The sequence below is a fragment of the Trachemys scripta genome, chromosome 4 (genome assembly GCF_013100865.1).
Source record: "Trachemys scripta elegans isolate TJP31775 chromosome 4, CAS_Tse_1.0, whole genome shotgun sequence".
In the NCBI taxonomy this organism is placed as follows: domain Eukaryota; kingdom Metazoa; phylum Chordata; order Testudines; family Emydidae; genus Trachemys; species Trachemys scripta.
Genome location: NC_048301.1, coordinates 82672096 through 82688163, shown reverse-complemented (window position 1 = coordinate 82688163; position 16068 = coordinate 82672096). Strand labels below are relative to the sequence as shown.

Sequence of the window (16068 nt, the reverse complement as noted above, 5' to 3'; positions counted from 1 at the left end):
AAAGTCTATGAGTCTATGAGTCTATGTAAACAGATATTCAAAAATGTCAAAATGTGATAGTTATTACACAAAGCCTCTGGTTAATGGCATATGTGTAAAAAAATGTAGAGATCTGGTATATCACTTTTTAGAATTTACCTTTTAAAATTGTAGTGCAATTTCCCCTCTTCATCTCTCAAATGTGAAAGCAGGATGAACACACACGTTAAAAGGAATGTTGTAATCCTCTTTATTTACTTTGTGTATTATGATGAATTTTGGTATGTAGAAAAATTAATTAAAAAGTTAACAAAGGAATGTTGCTCAGACTTATTATAAATGAAGTGGCGCCACAGATATACATTCACTACACTGCAGTGAAATGCTTTCTAGAAGTGACCACATTACATTCTATTTGTGAAAAGTTACATAAATATTCTAGCACCAAAATACAGAATATCTTTTGAACAAAATAATTTGTTTCTCTTAAACTAACATAGTTGAATATTCACTTACATATTCTGACAGCATCCATTTTCTGAATGAAACTGAAAAATACATTTCCCATCTTGGAAATAATTTACCACTCAATTATTGCAGTATTTTTGTAGTATTTTGGGTCCCATGATGTGAGAGAGACAAGGTGGGTGAAGTGGTCCAATAGAAGATATTACCTCAGACACCTCACCACTAGTTAGTTATTCTAAGCGGTAGATCTCAATCTTTTTTCTTTTAAATATTTTCAGCACTTTCAGCTACCAATATATTTTTTCTGCACTGGATCAGACATCAGGTGTCAGAGCTCATGGAAATAATACAGAAAATCAACAACAGAGCAGCAATATTCTGTTTTCAGCTGTAGCTGCTTTGAGAACCATGTCTGTAATACACCTCCTCTTCACTGTTATCCCATCCTCTGTTTCATCCTTTCACCATCAAAAATAACATAGCTCTTTATTGTAAACTCCTCAGGACAAGGAAAATATCTTACTATTTGTGTAAATATACATAGTGTGTAAATTTGTAGTGATCTATACATGTTTTGAAATATCCATCCTTTGGATAATAAACAAGGGAGAAACATCGTAAAACAAACCATCATAGAAGCAAATGATTTTTCCCATAGAAATTAAAGACAGACTATCAATATGGGATTAGTGTTGCATGAATATGGAGGTTTTGCATTTTTGTTTTTTTAAACAGGACATGCACTGACTGCAATGAACAAATAAAATTGGGACACAGCAAACATTAAAGGGGTGCCTTTCCACTACTGCTTAACTCTTCTACCCTCCCTTTTGTAAAATAAAAACCTGTTTATTATTCTGACTTTATCTGCCTTTATTATTATTGTAATCACTCCTCCAGATACCTGTTCCTTAACGTTTCTTCTTTGTTCATATATGTTTATCTTCATCTGTTACGTTCAAAAAGTAAGTGCAGATCTTTCAGGATTGATTCTAAAATCAGATTGAATATTTAGCGATGAGCAAACCTAAAAAAACCCAAACACATAAGTGTTTTAAAATGTGTGTGTATTTCAGGTAAATTTGTAACAAGATACCCTCCCCATTACTACTCCTTTCTCCTCTCCCTTCTACAGCTCTCTCTCAAGTCAGTATTAAATGGCTTTTTAGCCTTTTTCCTTTAGGATGAGTTTATTGCATTTGCTATGGACTGGAGAATCGCACCTTATTTAGCCCCCACGCGCTAAGTTAAATAAACATTACAATTGTAACTGATACAAGTAGCCCAGAAAGATTACATAACAATAATTACTCTGAACTGCATAATTGCAGCTTTATATTACTGCCAATTTAGACTGCAATCTTTTCAGAAATTGCTATTACCTTCTAAAATGACAACTAAATACTACAAACCTGTTTAAATTTTCCTCTGATTTTTTCCAGATCTTCATGAAGTTTGTCATAAGTGGGGTCTTCATAAGGGTATTTCTGAATCATTCCTATTAATGATTCTAGGGCCTTTATTTTTTTACTGCAAAAAATGAAAATACAGATTTTCTTATGGTGGTTCTATTCAACAGAAATAAGATTGTTTCAGTTGCCACATGAAGACGACACTGAGTATTTAATATTAAAGTGTTACACTTCAAAATACATGACCAATCCTGCCACCGTTTTCCGCACACAATGTTCCCCATTTCGGTCAATGAGACTACCGATGTCAATCATATGCTGTATCAGTTTTTCAATACACATACTGTGTGTACTTTGTGTTAAATGCATTTGTAAATATCTTGACAAAGATTCTTCCTTAGCCTCATTAGAAAATATAGTATTGGGAAATATTTATAATATGTTTCCAGACCAGTGGCTGGAGAAAACTATGAAAATGCAATGTATTATTAAACAGATTATTACAGTTATCATTGGTAACAAAGAATAGTAAGACAGATTGCCAAAATATATTTCAAAGTTGTGTATGTGTGGTGGTGGCAACTCTTTAAGGTACCTCTACCACAACCTGACACTAGAAAATTTATAATGACCTATGGATATACACATGGCAGAGTTTTAAAGAAAAAAAAAAAAAAGAAAAGAAATCTACTTCCCACTTGGCAGGACAGGCACTAAGAAATTCAGACTCTTGGTTTCAAAAAGCTTTTGCAAGACATACCTGTGTTGCAGTAAGGAAAAAATAAAAAGTAATTAAGCCATTCTCCAGGTAGGGCAAGCAGAGATTGCAGACATTCTGGCACATTCTGGATCATTCATGAAATAGTACTGATGCCCGTACAACTCACTGGCTTGAGAAAATTATTCCTGACAGTTAAAGATCAGATCTAAAATGGAAATGGGAGTCCTATAGTCACCGTTATTACTGACACTGAGTTCTAAAACACTCAAAGTGCAGTACAGTTGTGACATTCACATTAGACTAACATGCACTGCATATGTCAGGTGAACAAGACAGCTGCAATTGGACATCTGCGCAAACCAAAACTAATTAGGACAAGCTGGTCAGGGTTTTAGGTTGACTGGGTTTGTATCAACCCAGGTCTTCAAATGCTCTGGTATTGAAAGAAATATTACTCAGTATCTTTTTATAAATTTTATTAAAATACTTTAATAGTAATAGTAGCTTAGCTTTGGTGATATTTTTTAACTACGCTATCAAATTAAGAAAACAAATTAGTCACAAGACTGTAATGGAATTAAATAATTAAATTAATACTAAATTCTTAAAACCCAAGGAGGTGTCTAAAGAAGTAGCTGTCTGTTTGGTTATGAGTCTCACCTAAAGAATTTTACTAAATTCAACCATTCCTGTTATAGATTTGATTAAGTATCTTAATACTGAAACCAAATAATCATCTAATGTCGGGACCACAGCTTCAGAGCAAGTTATAAAGTTTCCTTCCCAGATTTCAATTCTTACTTGGCGTCTAACCCTTTCCTCCTCCCTTCTCCCTCACCGCCCACCAAGGATCTAATAGTAGAGACTTTAACAGAACACTCTTGATCAGCAGATGTTAAACAACTCTTATTTACCAGAAATTATAGATGACCCTCTCAAGTCTCTCAGGACTTTTAGACAGAGACAGAACACACTTTAATGAATAATTTTTTGAGACAATATATAAGGCTGCTTAAAGATGGGGAACTTTTCTTTCAGGCACCTTCGCTGTGTGGACTTTATGGGTGCTCACATACAAATGTGAATGCACACAGCCACACACTTACTTCCACACACAGGAAATAAAAAGCTAGGGTGTCTCCCAGCGAATAAAAATAAAAGACAAACAAACAAGATAGATAAGAGAGGGGATGCACACACTTCAGCTTCTTGTCTCTTCTAAAATAGGCTCTGGAACTACAGTAAAGGAGATGGTGATGTTTTGCTGGCACAGAGCTTCTCACTAAAGGGTCACTTTCTAGTGCAGGGAGAGACTGGTCAAAGGCTGAAGCAGCCTGACTGTTGATGTTGTAACTTCCTCTCCCCAAGGTGATCAGCCTGGGAGATTCTGGAAGATCAGTCTTTCTGCAGATGGCTTGTTGACCTGAAAGCTTCTCAGATTTCCATTTCATAGACTCATAGACTATTAGGGTTGGAAGAGACCTCAGGAGGTCATCTAGTCCAATCCCCTGCTCCAAGCAGGACCAACACCAACTAAATCATCCCAGCTAGGGCTTTGACAAGCCGGGCCTTAAAAACCTCTACAGATAGAGATTCCACCACCTCCCTAGGTAACCTGTTCCAGTCCTTCACCACCCTCCTAGTGAAATAGCGTTTCCTAATATCCAACGTAGAACTCCCCCACTGCAACTTGAAACCATTGCTTCTCGTTCTGTCATCTGCCACCACTGAGAACAGCCTAGCTCTATCCTCTTTGGAACCCCCCTTCAGGTAGTTGAAGGCTGCTATCAAATCCCCCCTCACTCTTCTCTTCTGCAGACTAAATAAACCCAGTTCCCTCAGCCTCTCCTCCCAAGTCATGTGCCCCAGCCCCCTAATTATTTTCATTGCCCTCCAATCATTTTGATTGTATTGGTTTGGAAACTTGGCTTTGCTCTGCCTTGCAATGCCTTCCTCCAAGGTCTTCAGACAAATCAGGTGCAAGACCTAACTTGGAGCCATGAAACTTGGCCCAATCAGGTTCAAATTAGGTCACCCTTAGCAAACATCACTTTGGAAAAGTCCTATTAAAAATATTCTGTGTTTTGTATTACACAGAGAGACTAAGTCTGTGACTGTGACCACTCTTCCCAACACCCCTCCCCCCTCAATAAATATAAACAATCCAAATACATGAGACCACTTTAGAGGAAGCTAGCATGGTCTTATGTGAGAGCAAGGTCTTAACATGACATTATGTCACCAGTTTACAAAAAGTTCAATATAAAAATCCTATTAAAAACAGCACCCTTGAAACAGCCAGTTTAGTAAACATTTAGCAAAATTACAAATAAGTTCAAACTTATGATCACTTTCAACATCTCCATTTCTTCAACAAGGCAATTTCAATACCTTCCTATTCTGAAACTGGTATATAGCTCAAACAACTATCTTCCGGAATCTTCATCTTGAAAAGGTTAAAAGTAACTTTTCTCTATCAAGAGAAAACCCATTTGAAATGTTACACTAAGTTCTATACAAGGTCTGCATTTCCACATAAGCTATTACCCTCAAACATACTTAAGGTAAAAATCAGTTATGATCACAGCTGATACCTAATTTAATGTCAGCCCTGATCAAGAATTATACCTAGTATTTGAACAAATGTTGAATGTTACAGTTTACTGAGCTAACTGGGTAACACACAATGGACAATGGAAAATCCATATTCCTGTTGTGTTCACTTCATTAGCTGTCTATATGAACGTGAACTGAATTTAAAATTATCTCTAAGAGCTGGTCTACACCAAAAACTTACAACAATGTAGCTATGCCGACTTAATCCCAGGTGTAGACTATGCTAGATCAAAAGAATTCTTCTGTTGACCTACCTACTGCCGCTCAGAGATGTAGAACCCTTTCAGTCACTGTAATGAGGATCTAAACTGGTGTTTTAAGTGTAAACCCAAGGCTCTTCACTGAGGGATTCTTAAATATCCCTTTACACCATCCCACTCTCTTAGGTCTAAAGTATAGGTTTTCTGGAATATGAAAATTGTCTGTATTTTGGCACCTGTTGCTCCAGGACTGGAATATTCCTTCCCCACCACACATACTTTATGACAAGACGACAACAGAAGTGGCTTCTTTTAAAGCAAGTTTAAAAACATTTACATTTAAGAAAGCCTTTGAAGCAACACTGATTTTATTTATGATTTTACATAGGTTTTAATTGTTTATATCTTGTATATTTGTAGTACTTAATTTGTTTTTAGTTGTTGTATTGCAAAGTCTGTGATATATTGTTAGACAGGGATTACATGACTACAATCATATACAAGACTTGGGATGAAAGACACCATATAAATGGAAATTTATAAAAATCTAGCAGGCCTGTCAATCCTGTCATATTAAGAGGACCTGAATATCTAAGACTGCTGGCTAAATACACCTAGATGTATAGAACTTACATGGTTCATGGATGGCACAATTAGCAGATCCAAATCATGGACCTCACCAGATTCGTCATGTACTAAAAGGAAGCCTTGGGTGGGCTAACACAACAGACTCCTTTCCTGAGAACCAAGATTTCAGCTCTGCATTCCTCCTGCCACTGAAATTATGAATGCTGCAGAAGAACAGGCAATAGTAAACACAGGCAGGAAGGGATTCTGCCATTCCTCTGTGGCCCCACACAGATCGTAGCAGTGGCATATTGCCCCCACAGTTGGGCAGAGAATTCTCCCAGTGCAAGCATGGTGTAGGAGGGCAGTAAGATATCCTACTCGGACCCCCATCACAACCTCAGTGTAGGGAGTGTGCCATGGCTGAAGGAAGATGCTGCATAGACTCTGACCCTCAATCTTTAGCAGTAAGAACTCGGTACACTCAACTAGTAGTTTCACTCAAAAGATAATATCTACAGTTATATCAATAATTTATATTTTTCTCAGCATCATAGCTGTGAAGAGGGCATCCTTGCATGTATGATACTGTCATGGTTTCTACTTTACGTCATTTAAAAAAAAACCCTCTGCCTGTGGTTGGCAAATTTGATTCTTGTAATGCAAAGAAAAAAAAACAAATTATCGGTTGTTCCTCCTGTATATTTCTTAAAGAAATAACGAGCTTTACTAGGGCACCTATAAAAATATTTTAGCCTCTCCTTAGAGAAAAGAAACTATTAAATTCAGGGCAATCAATATTAATAAATACTATTTTTTTAAACCATACCTGGGCTTTTCTTCTGCAGATCTGTGAAGCAGACGCTGCCATGTCAACGCAAACCCAAGATAGTATCCAATCTGTGAATTATAAGAATTCAATAAAAAAAAATTCCCCTTTATCTGTATTCATTTCAACAGTAAGTTAATACATTCTAGCTAATCACTAGTACATGACAAATTAAAATAGAAACATCTTGCTATGCTACTTCTAAAATCTGTTTTGCATCAGTGTGCGCTGAACCTCTTCAATTTAAACTGCAATGGAAAGTGAAGTTTTGCAAAACACCCCACCATATTTCATCTGCTTTGATCCCTCAGAAATGTGTACCTCTATTACCACATATCTGAGTCATAATTATAAATCCAGCTTCATGGGGGGAGAGGGGAAGAGAAATGATGGCACTGAACTTAAGACACCTAGGAGATAAGATAATGGGTAACATTTTCAAAAGCATGCATTTTCTAATATGATTTAGACATTTAGGAGCCTATGTCCCACTGACTTTCAATGAGACCTAAGGTCTTAAGTGCCTAAGCCACTTGGGTGTTTCTGAAAATTTTACTCCCTATAAATACCCGAGAGAGAAATTTGGCAGGATTATCTGTATCTAGCATCTTTTAAAATAGTTGAGCAAGTTCGGAGAGCTTTTGCATGGCCACAATTGTCTTGACTACCACTCCTTTGGTAGTCCTTTTTAGTCCTTTGTGGTCCTCTGAGGCAAGCCCATAACATGAAATCAGAAAGTTCTGCAGCCAACACTGAAAGATCAGATTCTTAGCGTAGTTAACTGTTTATTATATTGAAAGAGATGGCTGCCACTTTCAGTTTCATAACAGTCTTTATTCTAATGCCCAGTTTTCTGTCACTCAATTTTCTGAAACGCCAATCTTCGGAGCTGAATAATTCCTGAAAGTGAATTTGAGCAAAAATGGTTAAAGCTTTCTTTTAATTATGAAAAAAAAAAGGGGGGGGGGGGGGGAGAGAATACATAGCTCACATTATAAAATAATTACTGCAATTTTTTTTGGTAAACATTCTACACCTAACATGGTGAGAGGGAGAAAGCTGAAAATTGGGGTGGATCCTTCACTGAGCTCACCTGAGGGTAACAGTTGTTTTTTATTTGATTGAGTTATTCTCTTTCACAAAATGTATGTCCCAATCTTGCACAGAAATCCACCGGATTTCAATGAGACTGTGCAAGCAGATTGGGACCTTTAACTGCAGAGACAAGGTAGGCTGTACAGTAAGATGGTTAAATTAGCATTACAGTAAAAACTGTGCTAAAAGTGAAAAAAGTAGGAAGGACTGCTGTTCACTTTTTTTAAGGTATGCAGGTGGGAACCTAGATCCTGCACAGCTCCTGGGATGCACAGGAGTGGGTTTCTATTCTTCTCTATTAAGATGCATAGAATATGATGCTCGGGTGGCATCTAGCCAAACTGCTCCATATTATGGAAGTTACATCCTCTTATTGCCAATATATACAAGCCAGAAGAGTTTTAATGTTGAGAGTAAAGATCCTTTTTATGTTTTTATTTTTCTTTTTTTCTCATAAAACAAAAAACAAACAAAATCAATACAAAAATATATTGAGAATGTTAAAGCTTCATGTTTAGGCATTCACGTGACAAAATACCTCCTTTAAGTGAGTTTCGCTGACATTGCCTGAAATACAGAGTAGTGTATAATAGTACAAGACACGACACATGTATATCTAGGGTTGAAGGAAAAAATGTGAAATTGTTTTATTTGAGAAACAGGATGCTATTATGTAATTAAAAACTGCATAACACACATGCACGTACAACCTCAACTGTTGCATCTCATGAATTTCAAGTGCTTAACCAAGCAAAGTTGATTTTTTTTAATATAGTTTTTTGTATGGGATTAAATGGTAGATTCAGAACAGTTTACAAATCAGTTGTGTGTGTGTGTTCCTGGAACGAAGGCCATGGAGAAATACAAACAATACAAGATTTAGGTCACCCATCATGCTCTGCTCAGGCACTACTTTGGTACAACACCATCTAATCTCAGCAACACATTGATTTTTAGGAAGTTTTGACATTTACCTCAGACCCAATCTTGGCACCATGTAGTGCTCCATACCTCCTTCCCTCAATAACACCAACATGACTTCCTTCAGCATAACCTTCTTGATACCCTTCACCATGAAATCTGTAAAGGGAGAAATAAATATGGTTTTATTAGGATTAATTTTTTATACCAGCAAAGGCATAATGCAGAAATACTAGGCCATACAAATACTGAATATGTTATTATTTTTACTGAAATACTGCCTTCATAATTCCAATAGATTTCAAAGCAATTTCAGACCACTTAATCGTGAGACAAAGTGGAGTAACAATTACACCACTCTATCTGCTATAAAGTGGTATTAGCGAGACAATGTGGGTGAGGGGGGGATAGCTCAGTGGTTTGAGCATTGGCCTCCGAAACTCAGGATTGTGAGTTCAATCCTTGAGGGGGCCATTTAGGGATTTGGGGCAAAAATCTGTCTGGGGATTGGCCCTGCTTTGAGCAAGGGGGTTGGACTAGATGACCTCCTGAGGTCCCTTCCAACCCTGATATTCTATGATTCTAGGTAAGACTTACTGGACCAACTTGTTCATCAGAGAGTTGTTGTTTAATATATTAGATTAAAGAATACAATTTAAAGATGACAAAAGTTCTGTTAGACCATCCAGTCCTGGCTCAAATGCTTTGTTTCTCTCACCAACAGAAGTTGGTCCAATAAAATATATTACCTCACCCACCCTGTCTCTCTCATATCCTGGGACTGACATGACTACCACTACACCGCATACAGTAGTATTCTGCAATATTTGATGTCTTGGTTAAGGTATCAAGTATCAGGGGGTAGCCGTGTTAGTCTGTATCTACAAAAACAACAAGGAGTCTGGTGGCACCTTAAAGCCTAACAGATTTATTTGGGCATAAGCTTTCAAGGGTAAAAACCTCACTTACATCCAAAGAAGTGAGGTTTTTACCCACGAAAGCTTATGCCCAAATAAATCTGTTAGTCTTTAAGGTGCCACCAGACTCTTTGGTTAAGGTAGAAAGGCTGGGAAAGGGAAAGGAAAATCTAAAGGGGAGACTCTCAGAAATTAGTGTTAAAAGAAAGCATTCAGATATGTAACATAGGTGGTGGTAGATATCTTGTCTGCAATGATGGAGGCCAAAGTTTAAATCCCAAACAGTGCAGCACTCTTTCCAGCCAGCATTTGCAAAGAAACGAACATAGAATCTTAATGTCTATGATTCTTTAGCCTAATATATTAAAAAAACAAACTCCCCTGCTTTGGTAAGGTAGGTGACAGGGCAACACAGTAAAACAAATGTCTTCCTTACAGCACCTACCCCATGGGGCGAGCGCTAGGAAGTCTCGGCATAGCCGGGGGCAGTCCCTGCGCACGCAGGCGCTGCTTTTCACAGCTGTGCTCAAGACAGTTTACCAGAGCCCCACGGCAGGCAAGTAGGCTCCTGACCGCCTCCAGCTTTAACCGCCAAGGGCTGACGGCTCTCACGCACCTCCCCAGCCTCGGGCTCCGCCGCCTGTCCAGGCCTTTGTTATTTATCCCCCTTGCACCAGCCGCAGCCCCGCGCGCAGCCCGACCTCAGCAGCGGGAGGGGGGAGCTGAGGTTGCGGCGGAACGGTACCGTAACGACACACTACTTCCGGCTTCCGTACTGCGGCCGCGTCACGCGAACGGGGCTCGCGCCCCGCCTGTAGCCGCAGCGGACTAAGTTCGCTCCCCTCCGGGGCAGAGAGGGCTGTTCTCTCCCCCCGCCCCGGCCCCGGGCAGGGCTCCCCTCTGCCAGCCCCACCTCTCCCCGGCCATCACGATAGCGTCGAACATATCCGAAGCGCTGGCAGCCGCCTCCATAGCGCGACGAATCTCCCCGAACTCCCGGCCGGACGCGCAGGCTCCGCTCAGGGCATGCTGGGAAGGGACGGCGAGCCGGAGGACTCAGGGCCGAGGCGCTTCTAGTGCGCAGGCTCGAGGGGCGACAAGGAAGGAGCGTCCCTTGCTGGCCTGTCACCATCCGCGCCGCCGCGGCTAGTGGGCCGGGGGTCCTCTCGCTCTGCCCGCCCCGCGGAGCCCCCGCAGGCTGCCGCCCGTGGAAACAGCCTCCTCGTGTCGCTCGCGCTGCCGCCTCCCCTGTAGGGGTCCCGAGCCCGTCGGGATCCCCGCTCCGCCGGGCAGCGCAGCCCCACACCTCGGCCAGAGTATTCGCTGCTCGGCCTGTCCCTGGCGCGGCAGAACGGGCTCGGGGCAGCTCACATGGTTCGGGCCCCGGGCCGGGACCCAGGAGATCCGAGGCTTTGCTCTGAGGCAGGCTCCCGCAGCGATTGCCTAGTGCTTCCCTTCCCACGTCTGCGGCTTGGATGTTTCAGCCCGAGCCCTCGGCCTGGTTGGTGCTAGCCGGGAGCGTCTCCCTCTGTGCCTGTGTAATACCCTGGGGTTACTTGGGGCCTCTAGGCGCCGCTGTAATACAAATAAATCCTAGTACATTTTATCACAACTGCTGGATCGCCCTTCGTTGCTTCTGTGCCTGCACAAAGAGAACGGAAACACTTTCATCTTCTGAGGATTATTCTGTTGTGTGACACAGCCAGCTCCTCGCCCCCCCGCCCCCCTTTTACTGCACAGCCCTGTAAACAACAGGCCAGAAAACGCTGTTCTTGCAATTCACATTTGATTAGACGGCCTCTTAGGGACCATTATCAGGTGGCATACTTTTAGAGCAGCCCACCGTGCCCAGTGTAGAAATGGCCAGCTAATCAGGGTGCTAACAATCCCCATCTGTACTGTACCTCAGTCCTGATTACATTTAATTGCATTTGCCATTAGTTTAAAATTTAAATTAATGGCAAATGCAATTATCCTTGGGAGTCAGAACACATCGCTAATATTATAATTAACAGAGTTGGCACATAATCGTCTTGCCTATTGTGTTAATGTCTTGTATCTTTTGCTTAGGCATACAATATTTTATCTTCCTGTATATTGGAAGTGAGTTTGTTTGAATTTGGCTGTTGTCACTGCAGTATTTGCATGTGACTACTGTTAGTTTATTTTTTAACCTTAAGAAATTGAATAACAAGACAACCATCTCTACTTTGACAAATGGAACTCCAATTGCTGCAAAGACAGGAAAAGGTAGCTTAGTTGACAAGAGATAAAAGATGGGGGGAAAGTGAATGAATGTCAAATGAAGTTCACCTGTTAAAGGAATCAGTGGACACTGGGTGGCACATTTCTTTTCTGTTCTTTATCAGTTTTGTGGTTAACCACTAGAGGGTGCACGGGTGCTTTCCATTTATATACATAAAAATATAAAGTAATAAACAAATTAATAAAGAAACAAGATTAAAAAGACAAAAGCAATAAACATGACAATCACATTCAGATTATAAAAAGGGGCCATATATCTATTGTGACATTGGTAGTTAATCCTAGGCTGTTTTATTTATATTTTATCTATTTTTTGTTTTGTATAAACTGCATCCAGAAACCAAAAATATTCAGATTTCCAGTTGTGAGAAATTTTTCTAATGAAACCCCAAACCAGTCATTACAAATCTGAAATTTAATCCAGATGGGTTTAGATTAGCATTTGGTATTTTATTGCATGTTTTTAACGAAAACTCTGATATCTTGCATCAATAGGCAATAGTTTGATTACTATTTTGAACTGGTTGAAAAATTGCCATCACAATGAAAAAAATCAGACAAAAATGGTCATGAACATTGTTTTCTTGTTTTTCATCTAGGAAGGAGATGAGTTATGGGATATATGGTTACATGAGAAGTCATCTAAATTTTGTGTTCTAAAGTGAAGTTGAGAGTATTTCTGAGTGAACGTGGGTTTATTTATAGTTGCCAGTTGAATACATACAAGACACACAGAAACCAACACTGAATAAAAGATTTATCTGAACCCCTACAAACCAAGTCTTCATCCCTGCAGTCAGATTCACATGGGCAGATCTTCATGCCTACATGAAGCCAGCTTGAGTGACACCACCTTGGGGTAAGGATCTTCCCATGTAGATCAATTTGCAGCCCCTAATTAGGGGCTCCTGGCTGCTCAATAGCACTCTCTGCTTGTCAGGCATTACATTGCCACCACTGCCTGCATCAGTTTCCTTCCCCAGGGTGGAACTCCTTATCTCTCCACACACTGCTCTGTGCTGGAAACAACTTAATCCTTTCCAGGGTAGCAAAAGTCCCAGTAAACAAAGTTCTTCTGCCCTTTGGGGGGGGGGGGTATCTTCAACCCATCCTCTGGGCCCTGTTCCCAGTCCCTTCCTGAGCTACTTTGAGAGTCACTTTGGGATAGAGCACAAGCTGGTTCCCTTGGCATACCAATCTCAGGGTCTTCCATCAAAACCTACTCACTCCCTGTGATTCTACTCTCAGACTGAGTTCTCTCAGCCCTGGTGCAAGGCCCAAATGTTCATTAAACTATCATCTGATTCGCCTTAATCCTGCCCCCTTAATCTGGGAGTGCAGCTAATTAGTTATGCCACAGGTGGGCTGGCTGCCCCATCTCCCCTTAATGGGGCTGGTCACCCTATGACAGCCCTCCCCCCAGAAAAAAATAGCTCAGTTTTGCATAATTATATCTGTGAGTTAACTGGACAGTTTCACAGTTGATCTTGCACTTTTTGGCTTTTTACACTGATGTAATGCTGTGTTGAATCATGCCACTAGTGTTCTTTTAATGACCATATATAGGCTTATGCTATATCTCGTTTTTGACACTAAAAATTCTATATTTTTTTATTTTTAATGTATAAAGCTAGACCAAGATGTATCAGGAATGTAATATTCTTTATAACAAACTCACAGAGTACTGCTTTTATCTCCTTTCAGCTTGACTACTGTAACTCCTCCTTTATGACTCTCTCAAGTTCGGTTTGCCAGAAATATGGAAGCTGCAATCCATCTCCTTGCATGAAGTTGGTAGAACCTCACATCCATTATCAGAAATCTTCATTGGCAGACTGCCCGTATTGGAGTCCAAAATAACATTTCCATCTTCTCTATCTTCCATGGGATTACTGTCTTCCACTTCATATCTCTCTGATTTCACCTATTTCTGTTCTGCAACCCGTTCCTTAATACTTTGCAAACACGAGATTTCTTCCTACAGGCTCCATGTGGTATTATTTTAAAGTTTCCATTACTAAGGCTCCATTTTCCCTGTCCCTTAGCTAGCTGGGATGCAGAGAGTGGTGTTAATATCACCCCTTCAGCAGAGCTACTATCGCAGTAGAATTCTATTTGTTGGTTGCCCTACACAGTGAAAATAATTCCATGCTCATAATTGATGTAAACAGAATTTGATAATAGTTGAACTTGATAGCCTATCAGGTCTCTTCCAACCCAGACTTTTGTGATGCTCCTTTTGATGATCAAGCAAAAAATAATACAAAAACACTAATCAAACATCTAGCAGCTCCCATCTCAAGCTAGGTGATAATAATAAATATTGAGCAAGGAACATTGAAAATTAAATCTTTATATAAAACATATGTAATATAAATCTACTGAAAAAATGAGAGCTGATCTGTTGGCTCTGGTGAGATCTTGTAGTTGTATTGAAAAGGATCAGAAGAATCTCTTTGAGGTAGCATCAGATATGATTAAAGACATGGAAGCATTCAGAGGAGTCTTGTACATTCTGAAATTTAAAAGAGTAAGTTTCTTTAGGGCTAAATAATCCTCAGCCCCTAAGCAAATGTTTGAGGTCAGGAAAGGGAAGTCAAAATAAGCCTCATCTTACCATGCTCCCCTGTTCAAAGACTAGTTCCAATTGCTGTCCCTTCACTCTGAAGCTCAGAATCTGCTCCCTCTGTATGTCCCCAAGCGAGCATAGTGTCCCAAAATGGGCAGGGAAGAAGTGGAACAATGGCACCACCCCACAAGTCAGCTGAACAGGACCCCTGGACAAGTACATTGCACCACTCAAAGGAAAGGATGTACAACCTCTGGACCACACTCTCTCTCTCGGCTCTGCAAGGGGTGAAGCACCCCCGCTCCTCCTCCAGTACAGGCCTTTGTGTAAATCAGCCAGTCTGGCTCCTGGTCATTAAAAGAGAATCATAGCAGTGACATCATACAGGTGTACATAATTATGAATAAAGTAGCTCAGTCAGGTGCTGCTGTTTACTTTTTCCCATATGACAAGAGGCCACTCAAGGAAGTTAAGATAATACATTTAATATGGATAAAAGGTAATGATTTTTTACACAACAAAAATTGTACAACTCACTATCAGAGGCAACAATTGAACCTCCTCAATGGTTTTGGTTCACAGCAGTGTTAGATATTTAAAGAATAGAAAAGAAGCTTTGTTACTCTACTCAGGATGAAAATTGGAAGGTCTGTCAATCTTCATGCTCAAAGGAATAAACTAGGGTAAAGAAAAAATAGCACTCATAACTCATAAACATGTAGGAATTTAGGATCTCTGCTCTGGAGCACACTGGTCCATCTAGTCTAATTTTATTTGGCCTATGCTGCACATATCAAAGGAAGGCAAACCTTCCTTAGTATTGCACAAAGTCCAGAAGAAATGTCTCCTGTGCTCCAGTATTGCATAAGGTCAGAAAGAAATTTTCCCTTTGGTACAATATTTCATAAACTCTGGAAGACATTTTTCCCATGCTATAGTATTGCATGATTGTCAAGATCCATGATGTAACATAGCACCTTCCTTTGAAGTATCCAGCATAAACCACATGATGCTGGACTAGATGGACGAGTCTGTTCCAATGTGATGATATCTATATTTCTATGTGACTATCTGAGTTGGTTGTCCCTGTATTGATTATAAATGAAACAGACTTCAGCACACTTAGATAAAAGCAATTAATTTAATCATTTACAACTGAATTATGAACTACTGCTTTTTGTAGTGGTCATGAAGCTTTCTGATATAGGTCTCGTACGCCAGAGACAGTTTCCCAAATGTTGTCACCTCCCTTAAGATCAAAATAAGTAACAGGCTTTCCCTAAGTCATTGGTCCACTTCCTCAGCTAAGGTTCTGGCCTATGTTTTGAATGAGGTGGGGTTGGTGTTTGTAGCTATGTCAGTATGGAGTATGGATTATGATTTTGTTTTCTTGAGCCTGCAACATTAATTGTCCTAAGGCAGTACTGTCTTTTGGCATCATCTGAGACACACTGCACTCTCTCTCATATAGACATTATTTTTGTTCTTTTTCTGTAGTTTACCTTAAAT

The 16068-nt window shown here is 40.0% G+C and overlaps 1 protein-coding gene and 1 long non-coding RNA gene across 5 annotated transcripts; one reads left to right on the top strand and one right to left on the bottom strand.

Annotated features, from left to right (window-relative positions):
* Positions 1–213: 213 nt before the first annotated feature.
* On the bottom strand, positions 214–10829 carry LTO1 (LTO1 maturation factor of ABCE1). Of its 3 annotated transcripts, none has more exons than XM_034769760.1 (5): positions 10639–10829; positions 8862–8967; positions 6793–6863; positions 1860–1977; positions 214–1474 (listed from the first exon to the last, which is right to left on the bottom strand). In XM_034769760.1, exons 1-5 carry the CDS (start codon positions 10695–10697, stop codon positions 1406–1408), a joined length of 423 nt encoding a protein of 140 aa, XP_034625651.1. In that variant the 5' UTR covers positions 10698–10829; the 3' UTR covers positions 214–1405. The 3 variants fall into 3 exon arrangements, with proteins under 3 accessions (XP_034625651.1, XP_034625653.1, XP_034625652.1); XM_034769762.1 differs by having other exon boundaries at positions 214–1439; positions 10639–10772; XM_034769761.1 differs by lacking the exon at positions 10639–10829 and adding an exon at positions 10171–10320.
* Positions 10830–11129: 300 nt separating this feature from the next.
* Positions 11130–16068, top strand: LOC117877039. Of its 2 annotated transcripts, none has more exons than XR_004645599.1 (3): positions 11130–11263; positions 12590–12679; positions 13695–16068. It is a non-coding gene; the product is annotated as an uncharacterized LOC117877039 (long non-coding RNA). The 2 variants fall into 2 exon arrangements; XR_004645598.1 differs by having other exon boundaries at positions 11136–11226.

Excerpts from the sequence above, each read along its gene's own strand:
- LTO1 (XM_034769760.1), bottom strand. The coding sequence starts at position 10,697 with ATGGAGGCGGCTGCCAGCGCTTCGGATATGTTCGACGCTATCGTGATG. Across the intron at positions 8,968-10,638 it reads ATCGTGATGGCCGGGGAGAG|ATTTCATGGTGAAGGGTATC; the intron begins GTGGGGCTGGCA and ends CTCCCTTTACAG. Across the intron at positions 1,978-6,792 it reads TCTGCAGAAGAAAAGCCCAG|TAAAAAAATAAAGGCCCTAG; the intron begins GTATGGTTTAAA and ends CATTTTTTGCAG.